Genomic DNA, 25826 nt, shown 5'->3' with positions numbered 1-25826 from the left:
ATAGCTCCAGATATAAAGAGATTTATGAAGAGACACTCTCCTTAGGTAATGGGCCACCTTTTTCTACTACTTTTTCTTCAGACATACCAGCCTGGAAGATAGGTTGATCACATAATTTATCATATGAACTGAGAGCAAAAGTGAGTGCTAACTAGACTATACTCAAGGACAACAGAAGTAAATCAGGACTGTCCCAGACAGGCCAGACATATGGGCCTCCTACCAGAAGGGCAAAGAGTACAAGATCAGTTTCCCAAGGTCACTCAGTGCCTGTTCAGGGACTGCTTTGATATGTACACAGAAAGCTTAGGCAACTTCTGTTCTTCATTATTCCTGTTTCTACTGCCCTCAGATACCTTTCCACTGTTGTCTGTCCTAACTCCACCCTAGAGCCTGCTCTGGACCCTGAAGAATCCACCTGTTGGAACACCTCTCAGGGCACGATATCTGTACTCTCATTAGAGCAAAGGAGAAAAGTTAACTCATCCCATTTAAATAAACCTCAATTATTCCAAATTAATACAAATAAGAATTTTGTGCCTGAATTTCACTTGTTTAATATCAAGGCAAGTTTGTAACATGCTACCCTTCTTTAGAAGAATTTTATGTTTCTCTTCTCAAACCATTTATTAAAAATAATCCATCACCCATAGTATTTATCACTATGAGACCCCAAAACAAATATGGTATTTTACCCATTGATTTGAGCTTTTGATACTCACCAAAACTTGGGGAGAATTATTATTTAAGAATGAGGTTTCTAATTTTATCATTCCAGAATTTTAAAAAAAAGAAAACACACACTCTCACACACCTTTTTTTTTTTTTAATAGTATAAATTTTTGATGCTGTGGGGGAAAAGGAGTAAAACAAAAGATGTTTAGAGCATCTGGGATGTTATACTTTGTGAGACTGTTCTCTGTGTGAACAATAATAGCTCATAGCTCGGAAACCTCTCTGAATGGCTTTCCAAATATTGCCATCTGGTGGAATTTCAGTTAATTGTTCCTTTGTTCTAGGATGTGCCTGGAGGTGAATCTTGAAGGCATTATTAGACATACGCAGACTACCAGTGAGAAATAGGTCAAAATGATTGTGTCTCAGAGACAAATCCCAAACTGAAAAAATAAGCCTTTTCAGGTCTCATCTTTGTCACAAGATACCCATCTCTCTATTGTAAGGTCAACAGAACAGGTGCCTTGATTTTTAACAATACCAAATAGAAATAATTTATCCACAAATAACTAGAAATGTCATGAGGTCATTCTGTCCATATCTTGATATGCTCTTCCTCTATTTATCACTAGTAAGAACCCCCCAAATTAAATTTTAAGTGGCTTGAACATTTTAAAAGAAATGGCTAACAGCAGTTAATTAGCCCTTAGTACGCTTAGGAAATACTCTACAGTTTGAAAAATAATGTTTTAAAGGAGCATATTTATGCACATATTGGCTTTAATTATATAATGGAATTTTGAAAATAAACTTGTTACAAAGCTGGTAATATTACTCACTTCAATTTATCTGTAAACAGGGAGGCATACAACATATTTTATATTTAAACCTTACCTTGAGCATCCAGGCTCTCTCCCTGGCTGTCGAGATGAACTGTTCCTCTGGGCTATGGGACACTAGGGTAGTAAAAGTGGAAAGAAAGAAAAAAAAAGAGCATTTAATATTGTGAAAACACAGGAGCAAAGAGTTATAATTTAGCTCATTAGGTGTGGCCAGCAATGCAAAAGGAAATTAAAGAAAAAACACACGCAAAAATATCCAAAGTCAGTTGATTTTACCATATGAGAGTGATTTAGTTAACCAGAAATAGGTTGATTTAGTAATTTGTGAAAATTTAGTATATAATGTCAGTCCTAAGGAAATCATTTTTTTTAACCTCCCCCCCCCCACAATAATTTGATGTGGTGAGAATGATGTGTTAGCAGATAACCCCAGGAAATAGCGCTCTAGTGGGGTATCAAATACCGACATCAATTAAAGTATTGACTTCCCCAAACATGGGTTAATTTGCAGGTTGCAGGTTTTATATCTAGAATTCACACAGGTTTATCACAGTCAAAAGGTTTTTGTATAATTTTGACCAGATAAGTATCATAAACATGCCAGGATCAAACTTCAAAATATACACACCAACCAGCACTAATTTACTTTGTTTATATGAATTAGCTACTTCTCTTCAAAACATGCTTGGGCTAAATGATAAACCAAGGCAGTAAATGAAAGGGCAAATCCAGTTCTGGAGGCTGAGAAATGCATCTGAGCTCTGGGTTTTGAGGGTCCAATGTTGGGGGGAATGGATAGTTACTAGGGATGCTGGTTGTGGCTGAACTGGAGGGGGCTTAACAGGATTTACACATGTGTACATCTTAACTGTCTTCTCCACCTTCCTGAGAAACAAATCACAAATGACCCCTTCCCACCTTCCACTTAAGCCTTCACGTTGTTGCACATTCTTCTGTGTTTCCTGTATGTAATCATTTTTTTAAAAAATGCCTTTGGGTGCTTACCTGATTTAAAATCATTTGTTTAAAATAAAATATTCGTGGCAGATTCAACACTATGTGATTAATTCCAGACATAGTTCTGGAGATGTCTCTGGGAGGAGAATTTAAAAAAAAAAGGGGGGAGGATGTCATTTTACATTTTTTTCTATAAGGAAATGGTAAAAAATGAAAGCACAAAGAGCAAAATAGTAAGTATTGAGAAAAGTAAAGGTGACAGCTGAATTGTTAATGTTATACTATTCAATGAGGGAGCTCAAAAGTAATTCATAAACTTTGGCTTGTTTTTTAAAAATTAGAAAACTAGTTAAAATAAAATAAAATAAAAAATCAGAAAATTTAGCATGAATGGTTTCAAGAATGAACTGGGTAAAATGAGTACAATTTTAACTTTTTCCTTCAGATAGAACAGGTAGAATTTCTTTACGTATTTTATAGTAGAATTTAATTGTATGGGTATTTCATCTGTCTCTATAATTTAATAACAGTTGATCAAACTAAAAATCAGATTAAAGAATACTGATTCCCATCCATGTCAGTTTTTATTCTTAAGTTCTCCAATCTTCCAGAAATTTTAAGTGAATCAGAACAAAATTTTCATTTGCCTTCTTTATAAAGCCAGTACCCAGTAACTATGTTACTATGTAAATTATTGGCCACAAAGCTAGAAAGGAGCATAAGTTTCCTATTTCATCTATAAACCAAATAATTAGTCCTTAGAAAATTTAGGATTGTCTATATACAATTGGCCTTTTTCTGTTTTCTGACAACAGCTCACTGCTAGTTTTTCAGCAGCTTCAATGGATCAGTTTGAAGAATGAGATTACTTATGAATATCCTATGTGCCAGTCATTTCAGATATTTTTTCTAATTTAATCCTCAAAACCACCATATTAGAAATGAGGAAACAGAGGCCCAGAGTAGTAAAGCAATTTGCCCAATATCGTACGGTTAGAAAGAGACAAATTTTAATTGAGTCTGATGGACTCTAGTATCTGTTCTCTTTCATCCACACCATGCCACCTTAGAAGCCAGTTCTTTAACATAGATTAGAAACACCTGGGAAGCTTTTGCTCCACTCCCATTGCAAATCCAGGACTTGGCATACAGTAGGTGCTCAGCTAAGGCATAGCCTTGCAAGAGTGGAAGTCTAGCCTCCCCACTCAGCCTTTGCTATAGTTTCGCAATAGTTTTTTCCTGTGGTGTTTGGCAGGAGTAGAGTGGTTATCACCTGAAAGTCTCATACTTGATATAAAAATCATATAAAATGGATCAAGGCATAAATGTAAAACTATGAAACTTTCAGGGGAAAAAAAAAAGCAGGAGAAAATCTTTGGGATCTAGGGCCTGTCAAACTGTTTAGCCTTGACACCAAAAACACAATCTGTAAAAGGGTAACCGGCTAAGTTGGACTTCAAATTTAACAAATTTGACAAATGGGAATTCAAAATTAAAAAGTTTGCCCATGTGAAGCAGATATAAAACAAGATATAAACTAGGAGGAAATATTTGCAAACCACATATCTGACAAAGAACTAGTATATAGAATACATAAAGAATTCTCAAAACAACAGTAAAAACCCAATTCAATTGGAAAATGAGCAAAATACATGAATAAGTGTTTAACTGAAGAGGACATAGACAACACATAAGCACATGAAATGATATTTAACATCATTAGCCATTAGGTAAAGGAAAATTAAAACTACTATGAGACATCATTTTACACCTATCAGAATGGCTGGAATAAAAAATAGTGACAATACAAAATGCTGGTGAGGATTTGAAGAAATGAGATCACTCATGTTGCTTGTGAGAATGCTACTCTGGAAAACAGTTTAGTAGCTTCTTTAAAAACGAAACATGCAACTACCATCAATCCAGCAATTGTACTCTTGGGCATTTATTCCAGAAAAAGAAAAACTTATGTTTAAAGAAGCTTTATTCATAGTAACCAAAAACTGGAAACAGCCCAGATGTCCTTCAACAGGTTCGTGGTTAAATGAACTGTGGTATGTACATTCATACTATGGAATACTACTCAGCAATAAAAAGGAACCGATTATCGATACAAGCAACAACCTGGATGAATCTCCAGAGAATTATGCTGGGTGAAAAAAGCCAATTCTAAAAGACTATATACTGTGTTTCCATTTATCTAACATTCTTAAAATGAGAAAACTACAGAAATGGAACATAGACTAAGGCTAGGGGTTAAGGAGGAGTGAGGGCTGAGGGAAGTGAGTGTGGTTGTAAAAGGACAACAAAGTATCCTTGTGGTGATGGAAATGTTCTGTACCTTGATTGTATCAATGTCAAGACTTTGGTTGTGACCTTGTACTATAGGTTTGTAAGACGTTACCATGGTGGTGGGGGTGAGGGGGCTGAACAAAAGAGACATGGGATCTCTATATTATTTTCTGTAACTCCATGCTAATGTATAATTATCTCAAAATAAAAAGTTTAAAAACATCAGGAGGTTGGACAGCAACTAAAAATGAGCAAGATACCTCATTTTATTTTCTTACCTTCCCAGAGAAAAAACAAAAGCCCAAGGAAGTGGGCAAGGAATTTACTCCACTTTGCACAGATCCAAGAAAAGATACCTCACCCACGATCTTAGCATTCAGAAACCACTGTCAATGTTCTGCTACCCAATCTTGTCTATTTTGGAATGTTCTCTGCTGTTACCCCCTTTTTCTCCCACATTTACCTTCCCAATCCTTCATTAAAATTCAAAACATTGATACAAATGTACACATTCCTAGCTGGAAGTGAGTTCTAAGTAGCAATTTGATATACCCTGCATTATTTGAACTGATCTCTCATACCCTCAAGTTCATACTATCCAGGAATTTTTTAAAATTTCCAAAATTTCCATGTCTTATTTGCACAGGAATATAATCTCATCCTTTGTGGTGTTTTGTGGGTGACAAGGCAGGTGTTTATATTCTAAACTGGACCACACACTAAATAAGGACACAATCTTAATCACCAACATACACAGAGAGGAGTTTGCATAGTCTGTCCTCATGTTAGAAAAGACCACGTTGACTTTTACTCTCTTGTCGTTTTGAGCACCAGGCAGCTCCTCAGAAGTGAGCAGCCATCAGCCACCTGCTTTCTCTGGGCTTGTTTGCTGGTTTTGTTTTAATTGAAAAGAGCCAATATCTTTGTTGGCATAAGAGTCATGACTCTTTAACAACACATTCTCTGTTTCTACAAAAGTCCATTTTTTCCCCATCTTTCAGAAATTTCAAATCATCTTCGATGAACAAACCTGGAATTCTAGCATCCCATGTCTGAGGCATAGCAGAAGAATACCTGTGCTAGCTAGGGAATCCCACCCTCCCCTCCCCGCAAAAGACTGCTGCTTTCATGTCTGGCTATAAAACCACAGGAACATAAAAGATTCATATCAGAATGAAAAAATGATTGTAAAAATATTTCCAATCGGGCCATGCCACTGAGAGATTTTATTCTTTCTTCATTGCTGTGTCTAGCCAATGAGGCTTCTGATCAACTCAGGGTGAGAGTGTTTCACAAAGAAACAGCACGACGACCTCCTTAGTTCTTCACAGTTTATCCAAGAAGACAACACTGATGGGGCCTGAGCCCAGGATTTCCTCTCAGGAGTTGACTAAGCTATCTTTGGCTATTCAGGATGAGCTGTGTCCTGAATTCCAGACTCCCCATGGTCACTCTGAGATATGAAGTCACTCCAGTTGCAGATGACATTCTTTAGTGTGGGAGGTCCACAGCTTTCTAGGAAGAAAGCAGCTTGTTAAGCATTACCAGAAGGCCACAGGTTATTAATCCTGAGGCTGATCCTACTTGGTATCAGCCTTCAGAGAGCCCAGCCTCCGCCACACATCACCTCAATTAATGGTCTTAGGTTGGGTTCAGGGCCTTCCCCAGGGGCAGCAGGATGCCCAGAGCCTGCCCAGTCCAACTCTCTGAGATGAGGACTGCCGGGAAGCACAGAGCTAAGCACACACCAAGGAACCCAAAAACCAAATGAGAGTATCTGGCAAGTAAAGGAGGTTAAACTACACCAAATCTTGGGTATTGAATCTGGTACAACTCATTCCTCTCCTTAGCAGAGACAAACTACCAAATGGCTCATGTTGTGTATTTAAGAACTTTTTAAAAACTGTAGCTGGATGATAAAGAGATTTTGGTGGTATATATTAAAAATGATAATGATGTTATAAACTTCTTACAGTCGTGTGACTTGAATTTCTATAGAAATAAAAGATAATCCCCAGAAACTACCTAAAACGATAGCTACAATAAGATAGAAATTCAGTTCTTTTCATGCAAATGTAGCCTAACCTCCTCTTCTTGGAATCTTCATTTATCCATCTGCTACTACCCATGTGAACCAGAATTAAAATAATTTTTAAGATTGCCCTTTCTAAATTCTAAAATAGAATATTCATAGTGCTAAATGTACAAAAGTAAAATTCTTTTAAAAATGACATGAGATAAACTACATACATGAGAAATACCACGTGCATTATATAATTCTGTGAAATTTTTTTATAATTACATCTCACTTATCTTTTTATCCATTTTTAATCATATATCCTTGAAAATAGAGTAGTAGGCATAGAAGAATAGCTCCTTTCCTCATATGTGTGATCATGAAATATGGCAGAATGCTTGTAAAGCAGGAAAGTAGCACAGGCAGAGGTTCAATTTCATAGCCCAGGGTTCAAGTTTAATGTCTGGGTCATAATGGAAGCTAAAGCCCTGTTTTCCGTGCATCCCATCTTTATAGCGTGTAATTCCTTTGACCATCCAGGAACACAGTAACATGTTAAAAGGGTTATACATAAGCTCTAAGTCTTAGAGGCAAGACACTGTGTATCAGGGCTGCTATGACCTCCCTCAAAAGATGGAAAACCCTCATCCAACTTCTGTGTTGTGCTCTGTGGAAATCTTTTCAAACTCTTACTTAACATTTTCTGCTGAGTCCGTTAAAAGTGTTGGTATGTGGACAGAACGTGTAGAAATATGTGGGAATGTTTGCATAGCCTCTGCCCACAAGTTTCATGTTTGAGCTGAAGTGAAGACCCCAGATGGCTGATTTAACAACAAAAAGCACTGCTCTTGGGGTCCCTGCTTATGGGGTCTGCCTTACAGAGGAATCTACTTACAAAAGGATTGGGGGCTATATCAGTAACTAAGCTCTCTCGATGGGGAAATTCATGCTGAATTCCACTCAACAGGGAAATATCCTAATGAACTTGCAGAGCAGAAGCCCCAGTTAGGCTGTCAGGGATAAAACAACTATGGGGAAATCAATGTATTATTGGAAATAAATCCAAGTAAAATACCCAACTTAAAAATATTCTTAAATGCATTTCCTTCCATAACTATACATCTCTATAGCTCTTAATTTTGCAAAATTCTTTCACATATATCATCTCACCCAGATCTTGAAATTGTAATTCTTTCATTGCTTCCTCTATCAGTTCACTCTGCTTGCCTTTTAGTAGCTTCTTTTCTCCCCTTTATGCTTTTTCCTTAAGATCTCTCATATGGTACCAAGATGCAGAGCCAAACCTCTAACTATGCTTCTCAACATTTTTTCTCCACCTTAACCATCTCCCTCATTCCCTTGCCACCTGCAAGGAGCCTTTTTATCCCCTAAGTGTGCTAAGAAATCCTTCAGGATCCCCTAAATCTATGGAATAAGCTTTATGTCTATAAGGGTTGAGATCTGGAGGGCACAAACCATTGTTATATCCAATTTTCATCCCCCTTGAGAGTGCACGTTCTAATCCAATTGAACAAATATGCTTTATCGAGCATCTCCTACCTGTCGGGCACTGTGCTAAGAGGTAGAGATACAAAAATGAATAAGGTGGGCTCTGCCCTCCTACTTTGCAAGTTGTAAACCCTTTTCTTAAAAAAAATATAAGCCCATGAAATAGAGGATTATTAACCCCATTCTTTAGGTGAAGAAACAGGCTCAGGCAGCTTGTTTCTTGCATGAGATCACACGACTAATAAAGAACAGAGTGGAGACCCAAACACTGGTCTTCTGATTCCAAATCACATGCTTTTCTATGACCCATTCTACCCTTTTTTCTTCTTATGCACATCAGGCTTCATTTGAGCATTATTTTTAAATTCAATTTTATATATCTGAAGCAACAGGACACCAAATTTTAATCTTAGAACTTTTTATATGAGGTTTCTACTGTTTAATGCATTCAACACTTATTGAACACATAAGAACAACAGCTACCACTTATGAGTAGCTAATATGCATCTGGTACTGTGCTAAGTACATCACACGCATCAGCTCACTTACTTAGCCCAATAAGCCTATGAGGGGTGCTGTCTTTTTATTCCTGTCTCATAGATGCATCCAGAGGTTTGCGGCAGGGCTGGGATTTGAACCCATGTCTGCTGTACTTTGGAGCTGGAACTCCAGCTTATACACCTATAAAATGCCAAGCACTGTACTAGGTGCTGGGGCTCTAAGGGTGAGTAACACACAGTGCAGCCACCAAGGCATTTACAATACAGTTGGGTGACAGACATCCGAACAATTATATCAAGAGGTTGTGAATGTAATGATATCAACAGGAAGAGTGGAAGAACAAAATGGACACATTTATTACTGCTGTTTTCTTGGATCGTATATAGAGCCTGAAAGTCATTTGCATTCTGAAAGTTAGAGGGAAGTAAGCATTTTACTTCTCAGGGTCCCCTGTGACAGTGCTTTTCAGACTTTATGAATAACCTGGGAATCTTGTTAAAATGCAGATTATGAAAACTTCTAGGTGATGCTGACGCTGCTGGTCTGGGGACCACACCTTGAGTTGCCAGGCACACAATCTCTCTGCTTCAGAGCTCTTTCCAAAATCTGCTAGTGTGGCAATCCAACATGTACTTGGTCAGATGCGCCATTCACTCACATGATCCCAACTGAAATAAACTAATTTATAGTTCAGACCTTGCTACTAAATGAAGGACCAAAGTAAAGTTAAGGAGGTGAATTCCATCCTCGGGGCACACTCCTTCTTTCCTACTTCTCTCCCTTCACAGCCTTAACCTCCCAGTAGTAATGTACTCATTCACTGTTCCAGGCCCTTCAGGAAGTTCTCTCCTTTCCAAGATATGTACTTCATTGATTAATCTGCACAAACGCACTAGAGAGTGTTTATAACAAAAAATGTATTATTTATTCTCTGCTTATCTGAATGTCTGATTCTGGATCTTGTTACATAAGCACCCTCAACGGAGCCACTGTTATTTTTCCTTGTGTAGACAACCAAGTCAGTTGAAGCTGCCACACATATATCCAGCGTGCTTGAGGGATAAAAGGATTCTCAGATGACCTGCGAAACTGTCAAAAGCAAACAGTGAGCTGAAAACATAAAAACTTCGAATTACTAACTGCTTCCACAACTGCCCTGTATACTTGGACCATCATTCTGCCTGAAAGTGTTAGGTTCAAAGTGACTTTAGAGATTGCCTGCATATTCTAACAACATTCCTCTCGGTGTATATCAGGAGTCCTTACCTAGGGTGGGCTGTGTCCCAGGAATGTATTTATCAACCAATTTTTCTAACCAATAAGGTGGTTAGAGGTTAAGATACTGCTATAATTCAATATCTTTAGGGGTTAAGGGACATTTGAGGGCTACTCTGAGGATCCACCTCTCATTTGCAAACCTACCTGCTATAAAGAGCATTGAACCTGTGGTAAAATTCCCTGAGTTTGAGGTTTTCCCAGTTATGTGACTTTGGGCATGCCATTTAAACTTTGGGCCCCGGTTTCTACAGTTTTCTGTAAAGTATAGCTACTTAGAGAGTTGATGTTGTGTATAAAAATTCTTTAGCAACTGTAAATTCATATATAAATAGAAGATACTTATTAAGTTTATTATTAAATAATTGAATTTAAACACATCCTTGGGCAACGGGATCTGAGTATTACAGGGTCAGGAAATATTAAATAGAATCAACTCTAGGGAAAACCAACAACTTAAACAGAATGAGAGGAAATATCTATCTTGAGGGATCTTGTAGATGTAGCCTTGATGAAAGGAATCCCTGGAGCAGGACCCTCTGTGGCCTTCCTGGCTCTGCTGGGGCCTCTTTTGCTGCCCTATTTGTAGTATGTGACCTTGGTAAACCCTAGTCTGACCACCATCTTTCTAAGGTTGGGAGCCTAGGGGAAAAAAAAAAAGCAAAAAATAGACATCAAAAAACAATACTTTGTCTCTTGACACGTGAAACTTCTCTTGTTGGCTTTGTGTCAAACGGTAGCTCATAAGACTGTTGGAAGGTTTACATGCTTTGTGGATATCACTTCACTTCACACAGTGTTTAACATTCTCATCGCCTTCAAATCTTTTGGACCCTAGAGAAGCTGGTTTCTCTTCCTCTGGCCTTCGTCTTCCTCCCCACCCCACATGTTTCCTTTTTTGCTCTCCACAGGGACAGCTAACTCACCCCCTAGTCTTCCCCATCATGACAATGTGCTTGAGAGCTACGAGGAAGCCATCGACCTGCCAAACACTGTCAAAAGCAAACAGTGAGCTAAATCTTGAAAACTCTGCAATAATTAGGTGGTTTTAGTTAAAAACATAAAACTGCCACTGCCCTCGCCCCCCCCCCAGAAAACCATGAACACAAACAAAACAAGAACTCCATGCCTCAGATTTTCATCTAGAAAATAATGAGATTGAGATAATCTCCAGGCTTGTCCACGGCTCTACAACACCACAATTATCCTCAACATAATTAACAAAAGGCATATATTTTGGAGACTTATGTACTGATTTTGTGAGATCCTCTCTATCACAATTCTCTGATTGTGCCAGACATTCAAGACGATGGAACAGAACTAGCTCCATCGTTCCTACCAGGAGTGGGAAGGTGTCCTGGGGCCATGCCCCAGGAGTCCAGAGTGCAGTGACGTGACAGCCCAGTCAGGGGAAGGCTTTGCTCATCACAAACGCCTCCTCAAACACTATTTGGCATTAATTTTCTGGTACCAGGGCCATTAAAGTAGCAGCAATTCCTACCTCTGGTGACAACTGTTTATGCGTGGCCTTTCTCCACTTGCCAGCATCACTTAACCACAGTCTTAAAAAGGGAAACTCCCTTTGTATTAGGCTAAAAGAAAAAGATTTGTCATGCTTGGCTCAATGACTGTGTGTTCAATCTATTTTCTTCTTGTCCTTGCATGCTCTGATGCCTTAGGCAGGTGCCATATCAGCGTCCAGTAACTGTGCAGCAACGTGGAACCAAGGACGCAGGCCTTCCTGTCTTTACCTGTATTTTGAGGCAGCACAATACAAGTCACTGCCTGGTGAGGTCAGTAGTTCTGCTTATTCCCTTATCTCTACCAGGATACAGCACATGACCCTCTTTCCTTCCCAGCCCAGGCTGACTGATGGAGAGATGACCTGACACTAACAACCACAAGCACAGAGAAACGTGAGCTAAGGAAGGTTTTGGCATGGATGCTTTTAAAAATGTTTCTGCTCTGCCAGAAATCACACTAGTCTCATGTTTTGAGGTGCTATAATGGCATTCTCCATATGTTCAGTGGACGTTTAAACTTATCACTGAGTCTGCCTATTCCAATTTAACTAAACAATGTGCTGATGAACTATCAAGACTGTATGTTTTCCTGATGTTTAAAAAGTAATTTATAGAAAAAATGAAACTCCCACTGCATTTTCTATCACATTTTATTATAAGAAAGATGAATTCACAACAACCTTTCAGAGCACTGGGATATTTTGTGGAGAGAGAATAGATCAAGGTATGATACTCTCATTTTATTGATGAGGCTGGAGGCCACAAAGGTGGATGGAGTTGTTTTGGGCTGCACATTAGCATGGCTGGGACAAGAACCAGGTCTCCTGACAATCAGTTCAAACTGACTTATTGTTAATACAATGATAAAAAATAAAAATAACGCTGTGCATAGCTTGCTAAAGTTGAGTGAAGATCACTGTTTAGACTTAAATTTTGAATTTTGAACAAAGGGGGGTAAAGACACCATTCTTAATCTTAACTCATGTTTTCTTTTAAATATTTTAGTAGATATTGCTGCTTCTTCTTTGACTATCATTTCCCTAATTCTTATCTGCAGTGCTTTTAATTCGCTGTTTTAGATTTTTAATTTCTAGAGCCTCTACTCATGATCATTTGTAACGAACATTTGCATAATTTTTCAGATACAGGAATCAATGTGCAAAAGTCATCAAAGTCATACAAAATTATTAACAGGGTAGTGATAAAACCCAAGGCTATTAACCATTCTTTAACATTTAAAAACAAACCCCCAAAATATGAATAACAAAAAAATTCACACAGCTGTCGGGTTCCATGAGCAACTCTGTAATACCATTGAGCCTCACAAGAATATATTGTTAAAAATCTCCACTGGGATGGGCCACAAAACTCAGGAGAGAATATGACTCAAATGGAGTTAGGCTTGATGTTACAGGACACAGAACACAATAATTGTTCCACCCATCCTGCATGGCTCACCTGCGTCAGATTGCTCAACGAGGTACACTCTAAAGGTGTCAGATGACTCTCACAAACCCCACCCAAGCTCCCAGGTCTGGGCAAATTACCATGAATAGCATCATCACAGACACTCAGATAAGCGGTTTAGGACAGAAAGACAACCTAACACACTCTTCCCCGAAAGAGATGAACCTGACTCAGATTCACAACTCGACTGGAGTTGGTGTCCATGGTGATGGGTAAGCACTGCAGTAGACTCTCAAGAGAAGAAAAAAGGCCACACATTCCTGAACATAATTACACTCCTTTTAGTCTTGTGGTCTGTGTGGCTAATTGTGAGAACTATTGGTAAGCAGTACCAGGAACCTCCCGTTCCTTTCAAATGAGGCAAACAATAGCCCTGTAGGACAGACGTTTCTTGTTTCTGGGTACAACTTGACTCCGAAGCTCAAATTAGCTTCCCACTACTTCAAACAGGGGTTGAGGGGCTAAGCCTCCCTCCCTCAGATTGTCTCCAAGTTCACAAAACATCCCTTCCACAAAAACTGAGTCATGCATGGAATACAGTGAAAGCTTCCTATAGCTCAGTTATTGCTTAGTTTTAATAAAAGTTTAGAAAAGTACCTGCACTTTTGACTGTCTAGATTTTAAAACACACACCTGAAAAAAAAAATCCCCAGGTTGTCAGTGGTTCACTTTGAATGTAGGGATGGATGAAATTTGTCATAGATGAGAGGCAGGACATGGGGAAACGGTCACAGCCTGAGATTGTAGAGATAATACAGTTTGGTTTTTTAAAAATGAAAGAGTGACCTACATTATGATTCCTGATAAAAACATCTGTCAGAGTTAGAAGTTATTTTCCAGCATTCTACCATTTATCTTTTCTAGCATCTGCTAGTGTTCCCTACCTTCTCCTGTGAGAGAACCATTACTTTTATGTCCCTCTCCTAAATACTTACCAAAACCTGCCAGATCAGATCAACCTTCACACCAAGCCTAAAGTGAGATTCCTCCCAGAGGCACTGGTATTTAACTGGCATTAATATTTTAAGGAGCAGGGATAAAGTTTTGGCAGTGGACTTTCAGACATCATTCACAGAGAAGTGTTTCCCACCAAGTATGTTTTTCATAATAAAGACCGCAAAAAAGAAAGCTGCAGACCAGTGATGGAGAGCACCTTACCTGAGTACCCTATTTCCCAGCACACAAGAAGACTCTCATCTGTAATCCTTCAGCTACAAAACAGCCATTTTGGAAAATGATGAAACAATCTCCCAAATTGTACTCTCACATGTCAGGTGCTGTGCTAGGACCTGGGGACGTGGAGATGAATATGAGTTCATCACAATGAAGGGCAAACCAAAACAGGCCACCTCACCTACCCTATTGGAAGGGGTGGGCTGGTGGCAGTGGTTACCAGGTTAAGGAAGGCTTTCCAGAGCAATGTTTCTCAAATGTTAACACCTAACAACAGACTGCCTGGGGATCTCACTAAAGTACAGATTCTGATTGAGGATGTCTGGGCAAGAGCCTGAGCTTCTGCATTTATAAGATGCTCCCAGGTGATGCGGATGCCACTGGCCAGTGGACCAGATGTTTCGACTAGCAAGGACCTACAGGAATGAGTACCTGAGATAAGACAAAGCCTGAGCTTGAATTAACCAATTCTGCATCCCAGGCAGAAGCAGAAACAAAGGTACAGGCAAAGACACCGAAGCTAGAAACACAAGAAACATTAAAAACGTTAAGGAAAAATATTATGTAAAATACTGTTGAATGTGAATACAGTCAAGAGGAGCTTTATATTAAAATAAAAATAGTTCTTGTGATAGTTGCATGAGACACACCCCTCCCTTACCTTTTCACCTTTTCTAAACTCTAATAATTTATTAAGATAGTAAAAGGATAAATGAGTTTCTCCTATGTGTGCTAGTGGGGAAAATTCTACTCCGGTTTTTTTTTTTTTTTTTTTTTTTTTTTTTTAATAAATGACAACACAAATGCAGCCTCTTCCAATTTGGGGTTATAATGGCTACCTAAAAACATGTTTTGAAGGAATAATTTGAAGAATATTTTATAAAAAGATATGAGTAATTAAAAATATTGAAGTGTGTTTTATAATCCATTAATAAGCTTTTCCTGGGAAAGAGGAAAGGAGGGCTTGTACAGATTTCTGGAAGGAAAAAACCTTGTGTCTTTTGGCTTCACAGAACAATGACTGATAAGGACTTCATTGCTTGCTGCCCAAGAGCCTGTCACAGTTCCCCAGCCATGAGGAAAACTTTAAGTTTTTGAGAAGGGAGGGTCTGTGGTTGACTTGGACATACAGCCACAAGCTACGTGTCTGTAAGACATGTGCTCTATGGTTGCAATCCCAGTGCGTAGATGGAACTATTAAAATGAACATCTTCTTTCTTCCAAATAAGGTATGTTTTAGTCAACTGCCAGCCCTATGTGAAGCAGATCACTAAACAAGTCTTGTGACCACATCACATATATTCTACAGTCATCATGAATACGTACACACAGGCTGTCTAACTTGACCCTGACAATGGCAGATTCCACTGTCTCTACTTGGCAGATAAGAAAATTCAATTTCATGCTGATGAAGAATGTTAAGTAAGTTTCCAAAAATCACCCAGTTAGCAACAGAACCAGTTTTAAAACTCAGGTCATTTGACATTCTTATTCCGATTGTAGAATTCTTTCTATTATACAACACTATGACTTTTATCTTTTTAAAAATAAATTATTTATTTATTTATTTTACCTTTTAAGATGTTGTTGAGGAGCAGTTGGAAGGGGAGAGGGGAAGGGGGAAAAATAGGGTGGGAGGAGGAAGGAGGGGGGCGTGGTTGAGGCCTGTGGCATCCCCCTCACTCCTGCAGGGGAGACCAGGGGGCTTCCAGCAGTGGCTCGGTAGTTGCTGGGCTGAATGCAAAAAAAACTCAAACACAGGCAGGCAGGCATAAAGGAGTTTTTGTTTTTGTTTTTCAACTCAAAAAGAATTACCTATGAAACCTTTAATACTTTTTAAAATTTAGAATTTCACAAGAGTAGTTTGGAATTTGCCATAGGCCCAAACTGCACATCCTTTGTCCAGTGTTAGAGGAACCTAGGATACAAGTATTTGAATGTGTGGTATCGGCATATAAATATTCCTCTGTAAATTACAATACATGAAATGATGCACAAAAGAGATTTGCTGGTGATCTGAGGACCAAGAAGTGTTTTACTTAATTTACAGGTTATTAATCAAGGACAACCCAGAATGTTATTTGTAATAGGCTATCAAGTTAGTCAATATGAGAGTCTTTTTCAGCATTACATTTGTCTTATTTTATCCTAAAGGCTCATTATAAAATATTAGAAATGGTCATTAAGGATTTTCATACAAATAAAATAGAAATACAATGGCTGCATATCTTGAAGATATTTGATCAAAAGCAACTATTTCTTCTTAGGTGTTAAAAGAGTTTGTTAAGGCTTACTTCAACAAGATTTTTAAAAGACCAGTTTGATGTGTGAAAAAGTGAATCCTCTAGTTCAGGGCTTTTCAAACTTTGATTTGCACATAAATCACCTGTAGGTCTTTTGTAAAAGTGAAGATTCTGATTGAGAAAGTCTGGAGTGGAGCCCAAAATACTGCATTTTAAGCACTCCCAGGTGATGCAGATGCTGAAGGTCTTGGGACCTCACCTGGTAGCAAGCAAGGCATCATTGGAAGTCACCTGGAACCGCACTTCAATTAGCAATACATTGTTGATATGATGGATGGATTTATGTTTGCACCGCTTGAACTAACAATTTACCAATTGAAGTATCTATTCTATTAAAAGGTCAGTGAAAGAAAAGACAGTACTTTAAAAAGATTGCTAATTTTCTACTTCTGGTTTTACTTTTTATTTACCCTCTTATGCAAATTGTGCAGAAAACTTCAGTTAATGGCTTGATTTTTTTTCCTTCAGTAGGAGAAGGCAGCTCAGACATTTAAATTTATTATCCCAGAAATATAACTTCAGATCAGACATTTTATAGATCAGGAAAGCTAGCCATTTTGAGATTACAGATAAAAGTAGAGAGTTGCTGAATTTAGCAAAAACAAAAATAAAACAAAAACCCAAATGAAAGGGATGCCCAGTTAAGTTCAAATTTGAGATAAAATATTTAATATAAGTATATCCCATGAAATATATGCAACGCACGGAACATACTAACACTTAAAATAAATCATTGTTTATCTGAAATTCAAATTCAAGTGGTTAGACTATATTTAATCTGCCAACCCGAGAAAAATATATCCCCAAATTCTAGGTTACCTTGAAGTGCTGAGAGGGCAGATGCTGGGATGGAGAATTGACAGACCCACTGACGGTGATATTTAAACATTCCATTGGGCAGGAAATTGTTTTCTGCATTTACCAATACCACATACAGCACTTGATTATTACAGCTGTTGATTTGTGGAAGCTCCTTTTACACATTTAAAAAAAGGTGATGATAGAGGCCACACTGGAAGTCAAAGAGCCTTACTTATATCAGTAGCTGCTTTCCAGGGAAGGACCAGGTGGGGCAAAACAGGGAGGTGTTTCTTTTGGCTTCCTTTCTTTTCTGCTTTTGGAGGGCAAAAGAAACTCAGTGAGAAAATGGAGTTAGCAGTTTCTCTGTTAGAATCATGAAAGGTTTTTCTTCTTAATGTCACGGTAAGTTGATCAGTTTTAAGATGATTTTCGAAAGGAGTGTAAGGTGGTTGCAGGCACCCACATCTCTTGCTTACCAGTCCTTGAAAGCAGCCTTTCCCACTCTGGAAGAGGGTAATCTACTCCTCTGATTTCACTTTTAGGTATGACAGCCAATAAATAGCTTGAGATACTTTAACAAAATTAAAAGGAGTTTCTTCATTTAACAACTGCCTTTTCTTGCTTATTTTCCCTTCTCCTACTTCAAATATCAAAAGTCATTCCTGCCATCGTGTTTGTAAGAAGTTAGGACCAAGGTTTGCCTCTTAGCAAAACAATTTTGAATGTTTTATCCCCATTTAAGCAATCAACAATTATGACTTCTGTATTCTAGAAAAAAAATACAGTAAATCCAATTATTTCCTAATTCTAGAAACTACTTTGGAGAGAACTAGTGACATATGTATGACATAAGCTATATTAAACAAACTGTATTGGTAAAAAATGTGAAATCTAGGTTATGATAAGGAAGGAAAGTTAATTTCACTTGGACTAGCTCCTTACCCAGTCAGCATAGGAGTTACACACTTTCTTCCTTCTCCCCCAAGTACTCCATAAGTAGCACTAGTGGATCAAGTTACCTTGGGAGTTAGTGATATACATGCTATCATTATCGATAGTTCTAGGATGGGATTAATTACAATTTTTGATTTTGGTTTTAGAAATGATTTAGCTGATGTCACTTACCTCAATTTACATTACTTTCAATGTGTCATTTGATTTAGTGGGAAGAAAACTTTTTTTCAGTCTCTATATTGCAGTTGGACTGATTCTGGAAGTGATGAAGAGGACACCAGATAACCCTTAAAGGTGCTCTATTAGCCTAAGTGAAACTCATTTGCAAACTCCCAGTCTATAGCATTAACAAGTTATCAAAAGGAGGAAGTTCTCTTAACTAAAAGAAGTTTTATGGCAAGCAACAATTACAATGAAAAATTGAGACAAGTTTCTATCAATGTAGTTATTCTTTCAAATATTTTTTTCTAGAATCTTAATCAATAGTAATCTGTCTTGCCTTAAGCAGGAGGCAAATAATTTGAATTTCTGGATCATAATCTGGTCTTTTAAGTTTGAAAATTTTAAACCAAATTGTCCATTGCATACTGTCAGCCTTTAGCAGTGTTAGTGACTATACTGCATGTATGTTATGTAGTGATCTTTGCCATTATGAGGAGCAAACAATTTATGTCAAATGTATACTTTAGAAAAGTAGTGGTATTTCCAAAAGCAGCAAGTTTCCACATCATGTTTTAAGTGTAGGAAGTGATACTCAATGAAAAATTTCTAAATCTGAATAAATCTCCAAGTTATGCCTTTATATACTAAAACAAGCATACAAATACTCTCATGGGTTGGAGTAAAAGGATATTGCTAAAGAGTTAAGACAAATGATCACTCTGGGATTGCTATTAAGAATGTGTTTTCACATTTTCTAGAGCTTTGGAAACAATGACTAGTTAGTATTGCACTGCTTGGGCTTGTTTAGGTTTAGAAGTTTTACAGTTGACCATATCAGTAAAATTCATATATTATTGAGAAATGTACTGTTTTTGCAAGTAAATACACGCACAAGAAGAATATGAAAACAAACTATCTTTTATCTTTAGTGATTAGTTGACCTATATTTGGTAACAAATTTATTTTACCTTCTCTAAAGGGAAAAAAAATGAAAAAAGACTAAGACTTTAAGTGAGCAAATTCTCATTTAAAGCTGAAGTTTGTTGAATTGGAATAAATTCAGAGGTTTTCAAAGCCTTTCTGCAAATATTCAGCAAAGATAATTTAGGCTTTGTAGATCATACAGTCTTTGGTGCAACTATTCCACTCTGCCAGTTACACAAAAGCAGCCATAGACAAGATGTAAACAAATAAGAATGGCTGTAGTCCAACAGAAACTTTATTTTGGATGCAGAAATTTGAATTTCATATGTGTCTCCAAATCTTTTTCTTCTTTGGATTTTTTTAATAATTAAAAAAATACAAAAACAGTGGGCCATAGTTTGCTGGTCCCTGAAACAGATGGAGCCATGGGTTTCAACTCAAGATTAATGTCATTGTGTAAAGCTTGTCAGTAGTCATTTTTGAATTGTGTAGATTACTAGATCAGGTTTAGCTGGAAGCAAATTCACCAATTCCATTCTATAAAGCTCTGGTATAGCCATAATTTTGAATGCTGCTCAAATGTTGCAAATTTGGAGCAAAAATTTTGTGAAATTAACAGATTTGAAATACTATAGCCAGATTTTTCCTTATCCCAGATTAAGGAGAATAAATTTCCTTTGAATGTTTAGGATGGTTGTAGGTGAATTATGTAAGAGTTGGATTTACTCTTTGTGGTCTCCAATAGGTGAATGCTGCAAAAAGAGCTTTGAAGACTCCTAAGTCTTTGAAGTTGGAAGACTCCTTAGTGAAGATATTGTACAGGACATTTAAGCTCCTTTGGGTGGTGGGACTAGCCTCTAAGGGCCCCTAAAACAAGAGAGGGTCTTATTAACACGCTTCTATGATGTAGAGAAAATTTTAAAGAACTTTTTACTTTTGATACCTAGGTAAGAAGCTAAAGATGGCTTAGATTGTTTGGGGTTGTCCTAGTCCAAAGGTTAATTATTTAATAGTAAAGTCAGCAAGAGCAAAACGTATGTGAATAGTTTCTCCTGTTTTAAAAAGGGAGGAGATAATTAGAACTAATCTTGTCTAGCCAAAGCCTCCAGGCAAGACTACATCAAAACTTATATGATGCAATAGACACTGGAAAAGGAGTCAGTCGATAACCTTTCTGGCCTTGGCATTGCCGCTTTGGATATCATTTACCTTTTTGGATTCACTTGTGCTATTTGACACCTGGGAATACCATCTACCCAATTATATTTAGGCTCTGATATAGTAATAAGACCAACAGGCTATATAAGTTTAAGGTAATAAGACTGGGTGGTTCTCATCTGTTCCCTCAAACTTTAGAGCTTTTAAAATTGAGATGACACCCTTTCTTTCTACCTCATCCCTCCTGGCCTGCTTGTAAATATTACAGAGCTAGGTTTATATTATCTTTTTAAAAGCAGTTTGACTAATATGGATTAATTCTATTAGTCTTATTTTTTTAGACTAAATTTGAACATTTCAACATCTTATGCCTCTCAGAAAAAAAAAATAGGGGGTTGAAATTTCAGAAATACACCTCCAGTCCCTTTCTGAGCTACACAGAAACTGAGAATGGATGCATTCACATCATTCTAGCCTTAGAAAATTCTTATTAACATTTTTGGTGTTATCTGTGAAAGAATACATCCAGCTTCCCATTTTTAAATATGCTGGCTATTTAAATGTACTTGGGCTATTTTAATGAGAGTAGTAGGCAGATGGCAATAAAAGCAGTTTAGCTATTAACCTATTCTGAAATAACTCTTCTAAGTGTAATAAATCCTTTAAACATCCATATAGTTTGATTTTATTTTTTTTTGTAATAATGGGTAGAGGGTGAACTTTTGTGAAGTGAATCTTTGACCCCTGAGAGTGTAGTTAAATGTTAACGATTATAAACTATACTCAAAATGCGAAACTGTTTTGTGTACAAATGTAAGTGAACAAATGAACTACCATTTTATAGCACTGAAGAACTGTGACGGAACATTGGCTCCTACATATCCAGAGTGTCTGTCATGGAAAATACAATTTAACGTACTTAGAATGCTTTGTTTTCCGATGTTCTCCTCACATTCTGATAATCTTCAGTACAAACCAGCAACATCTATAACATGCAAGGTCTCATGTTTCATGCTATGGGGGCTGCAGATATATAGGCCCCTAAGATAGAATACCAAGCAGACTACAAATAGGAGCTATAAGAGGTCCAGATGAGGTTCAATAGCTCATAAGACTGAGTGCTTGCTATGTGCCAGCCACTGTTCTCCCTTAAAGAAATTGAGGATGGGGAAGAAAGCATTTAAGCAATGGTAGAGAGAGCAATGGTGACTTAAAGAATAATGAAAAAAGGAGAGGTATAAAAACAAATAGTAACAAAAATAAGAAAAAAAATTCATAAGCTTTGTGTGCATCTTTAAACAGCTTATCTTAGACTCATCCTTTGGGGAAGACTTTTTTTTTTTTTTTTCTTTTTAAAAATGAGAAATCTTAGGGCCAGCCCATGGCTCACTCCAGAGAGTGTGGTGCTGATAACACCAAGGCCGCAGGTTCGGATCCCTACAAAGGGATGGCCGGTTGGCTCACTGGGTGAGAGTGGTGCTGACAATACCAAGTCAAGGGTTAAGATCCCCTTACCAGTCATCTTTTTTATTTATTTATTTATTTATTTAAAAAGAGAGAAATCACTGGTCAATAGCAAACAAAATTTCATGTAAAATGTTAGATGTAACCATTTCTATTTAAATAGATTCTTTAATCCACTCCCTAATGTGTAATCAAACAATATTTGACTTTTTCGTATTCAAAATTTATGTATTGCAAATTCATTCTCTCCACTTCACATAACTGAAATAACCCAAACCAGTTTACATCTTTCCAACAGTTTATGTTTCCCTCCAAGGAAACTATAAGATGTTTTGTTGGCTTTGTTTCACCTACTGACAAGAGAGAGCATTATCTGAAGCAGGTAGAATGGAGTGTTGGACATCTAACCCCAGTTAGGATGGCTAAAATCCAAAAGACCCTGAACGATAAATGCTGGCGAGGTTGCAGAGAAAAAGGAACTCTCATACATTGTTGGTGGGACTGCAAAATGGTGCAGCCTCTATGGAAAATGGCATGGAGGTTCCTCAAACAACTGCAGATAGATTTACCATATGACCCAGCTATCCCACTGCTGGGAATATACCCAGAGGAATGGAAATCATCAAGTCGAAGGTATACCTGTTCCCCAATGTTTATCGCAGCACTCTTTACAATAGCCAAGAGTTGGAACCAGCCCAAATGTCCATCATTGGATGAGTGGATACGGAAAATGTGGTACATCTACACAATGGAATACTACTCAGCTATAAAAACGAATGAAATACTGCCATTTGCAACAACATGGATGGACCTTGAGAGAATTATATTAAGTGAAACAAGTCAGGCACAGAAAGAGAAATACCACATGTTCTCACTTATTGGTGGGAGCTAAAAATTAATATATAAATTCTCACACACACACACACACACACACACACACACAAACAAAACCGGGGGGGGGGGGAGGAAGAAGATATAACAACCACAATTACTTGAAGTTGATACGACAAGCAAACAGAAAGGACATTGTTGGGGGGGAGGGGGGAGGGAGAAGGGAGGGAGGTTTTGGTGATGGGGAGCAATAATCAGCCACAATGTATATCGACAAAATAAAATTAAAAAAAAAAAGAATGGAGTGTTGGAAAAGAGAGCAGCTTCTGCAAGCAAACATCCCCATTAGATATGAAAATGTGCTTTCAAAGGAGTGGAGCATGTGCACGTCAATAAGCTAGCTGCTGTAATTACTTCCTATTCACAGGGCTCCCTTTGCAGAGCAGCCTGCTGACTCACCAGGCTGCTCTGAGTTTATTTCTGCTGGGTTTCCCTACCGCCTGCTACACATGAGTCATCACAGGAATGAACGTTTCTATCCCTCTCCTTTAACAACAGTGCAGAAACTAGGCATTGACAGTGAACTTCGATCTTCCCAACAAGAGCCAGACCCTAGGCAGGGAAGGGAAAAACGATGCAGTAGGTGTCGCCAGACAGGCTGCCAGATGACAGTCCCCGCCCCTGGGCGTTAGTCATTGGCACCCCAGTTTCAGCGTCTTTTCTCACCCACCCAAGTAGTTAAACTGGCATCTTGTCTTGCAAGACGCCCGCTGCCGTTGGCCATTGAACTGTTTCTTTGCAATAGGTTTGCAATAGGGGTTCTCAAACTGTGCTGCACGATGGAATCACCTAGAGATAAAAAAAACCAAGCCAAACCAAAACAAAAACAACCGATGTCTGGCTCTCATCCCCAAACAGTTTTATTTAAATAGTTTGGGATGCGATCTGGACATCAGGATTTTTCAGAGCTTCTCAGGTGATTCCAACATGCAGCAAAAGTTTAGAAACCATTGCTTTGGAGAGGCATCGCTCTTCCCATGCAAGAGAAAACTACCAGTTAAGCTTTTGTAAGGGCCACTCGGTGAGCTCCCAAACCTCCTGTCTTAGAGATAGCGTCTTACTAATAAGTTTGGCAGAAAAGAATGACAGCGAATCAAGGGATCATTTCCTAAAGAGCCTCTGGCTAAACAAGGACCGTTTCCCCTTTGCTTACTAAAAACTTGTCCAAATTTAGAGTCCAAGAGAAGCATCTCAAATGATGCTATTCTGCCGGTTACCTTTTGATCTCTGTTCTGTTTCATGCCACAGTGTCCTGTTCCGTAAAGTCGTAAACTGCGGGTCCTGTCAGATGAGAAGCAGGTGCTGCGTCCGACCTCAGTCAAGCAGGGACTGCACGCTTCGCCTCGGCTGGGACCGAACCTCCGCCTGGCAGCGCGGCCCCGGGGCAGATACTATGCTAATCAAGAAAGTTCTTCCGTTTCTCGCGCGCGGGTTTTAACACTTAACCCTTGATTTTACGTTGACTGCCCTGTGGTGCTTTCAGTGACTTCCACGTGCCTAGAGGGTCTGGATCACTTTCCTTTTTTGATTTTATTTTGGAAAAGGGGAAGTGATGGAGGAGACCCGCAGGGATGAACGGCAGTGTTGGCCGGTGCCGAGGTGAAGGGACGGCTAATGTTCGAAAAATGAATTACTCCGCGCGCTACTGACCCGGCGAGGACTAGCAGAAGGGGACTGGGGGTTAAGACAAAGACTCCTCCTGACCAAATGGCTGCGGCTCCCCTTCCTCCAAGGTTACAGCTCTGCCCTCGGCACTGGACTGGCCAAGTGGCTCGGGGGTGACCAAACCCTCTAGCCCTATCGGGGTCTGAAAGTCTGCAATACTGAGCGTTCCAGGTTCAGAGGGAGGGTCTTTCCGTGCCCACCCCTCCTTCCGGCCCTTTGTGGGAGTTCTGGCTTCGGCGCAGCCCTTCCAAGGGTAGACCCCGAAGAACTTCCTTCCAAAGCAGAGTGGGGAGTCGCAGAGTACCCCTCGCCCTGCGCGCAGGGTGCTCTCAGCCGAAGAACCACTTGGGCGCAGAATAATAGCCCGCTCCCTTTCTCATCCCCCCGGCTCCTGAGTCCTGGGCGCTGGCGTCGGAGTGGAGGAGTGGTGGGGCTGGTCTCCGCCCGAGAGGAAGGACCGGGGCGACAGCAGAGCCGGGGGTCCAGGGATTGCTCCCCAGCCGGCGGGCGCCAGCGCGCTGCACTTCCTGGTCTGCCCCGAAGCGCGCGGCCCCTGCCCGCGGCCCCCGTTCTCAGCCCGGCGCCCCAACTCTCGAACCTCCTCGAGGACCATGCGCTGCGGGGGCGCACACGCAAGACCCCCCTCCTTCACCAAAGCTAAGTCTCCCTACCCGGGATGGCCCCAGCCGTCACCCCCGGGCCAGTCCACTTGGCTTCTGCCAGCGTGGCAGCCCCCACTCCCTCCCCTTTCCCTGGGTGCGTAGCTCCGGGCCCCCAAAGGAGAGGTGCGGCCGGCGGGAGCGCGGCGGGGTGCACGACGGGGGGCCGCGGCGCCGACCCCTGCACAACTTCTTGCCGGGCTTGGGGACCCCGGTTCCGCTTGCTCGGCGACCCGCAGGCAGCACACCCGGGAGGCGGGAAGAGGCGCGGCCAGCGCGGGTTCTGGGAGGGACTGCGCCAGGGCAGGGGGTGTCGGGGTGCGCCAGGGCGGTACCGCTTTAAATGCACTTGACTCACCTGCTCCGGCGCTGTCGCCTCCTTCCTCTGCTGACAGCTGGGGGCTTTGTTTTCTCCACCCACCCGGCCCGCCACGCTCCGCCCCCACTGCCGCATGTGACTTGTCGTCTGCCGCCGCCACTCGGCGTGTCCACCCGGAGGAGCCGCGCTAGCCCCGCCCCTTCCCGGGAGTGCGGGTGCGGGTGACGGTACAGGTGGGGTCCCCTGCGTGGGAAGGGTCCGGGCAGGTCCAAGGTGACCCGCTGGAGGACGCTGG

The 25826-nt window shown here is 39.8% G+C and overlaps 1 protein-coding gene across 4 annotated transcripts in view; it reads right to left on the bottom strand.

The window, feature by feature from the left end:
* The window catches only part of MAPRE2 (microtubule associated protein RP/EB family member 2), a 148022-nt gene extending 122406 nt beyond the window's left edge, over positions 1-25616 (bottom strand). Inside the window, exons 1-2 of one of the 4 annotated variants that reach the window (XM_063076902.1) lie at positions 25571-25616; positions 1570-1631 (exon numbers count right to left, since the gene is read on the bottom strand). Coding sequence is in view for 2 of the 4 variants with exons in the window: in XM_063076899.1 (XP_062932969.1) it covers positions 1570-1631; positions 24106-24129 (86 nt within the window). In the remaining 2 variants the exon portion in view is untranslated. Of the gene's footprint in view, positions 1-1569; positions 1632-14216; positions 14233-24105; positions 24230-25570 lie in introns of those variants that run through there. The other 3 variants (XM_063076899.1, XM_063076901.1, XM_063076903.1) reach the window with 3 other exon arrangements.
* Positions 25617-25826: the final 210 nt, after the last annotated feature.

This window comes from Cynocephalus volans, chromosome 13 (genome assembly GCF_027409185.1).
Source record: "Cynocephalus volans isolate mCynVol1 chromosome 13, mCynVol1.pri, whole genome shotgun sequence".
NCBI lineage: Eukaryota > Metazoa > Chordata > Mammalia > Dermoptera > Cynocephalidae > Cynocephalus > Cynocephalus volans.
This window is presented reverse-complemented; position numbering and strand designations above follow the sequence as displayed.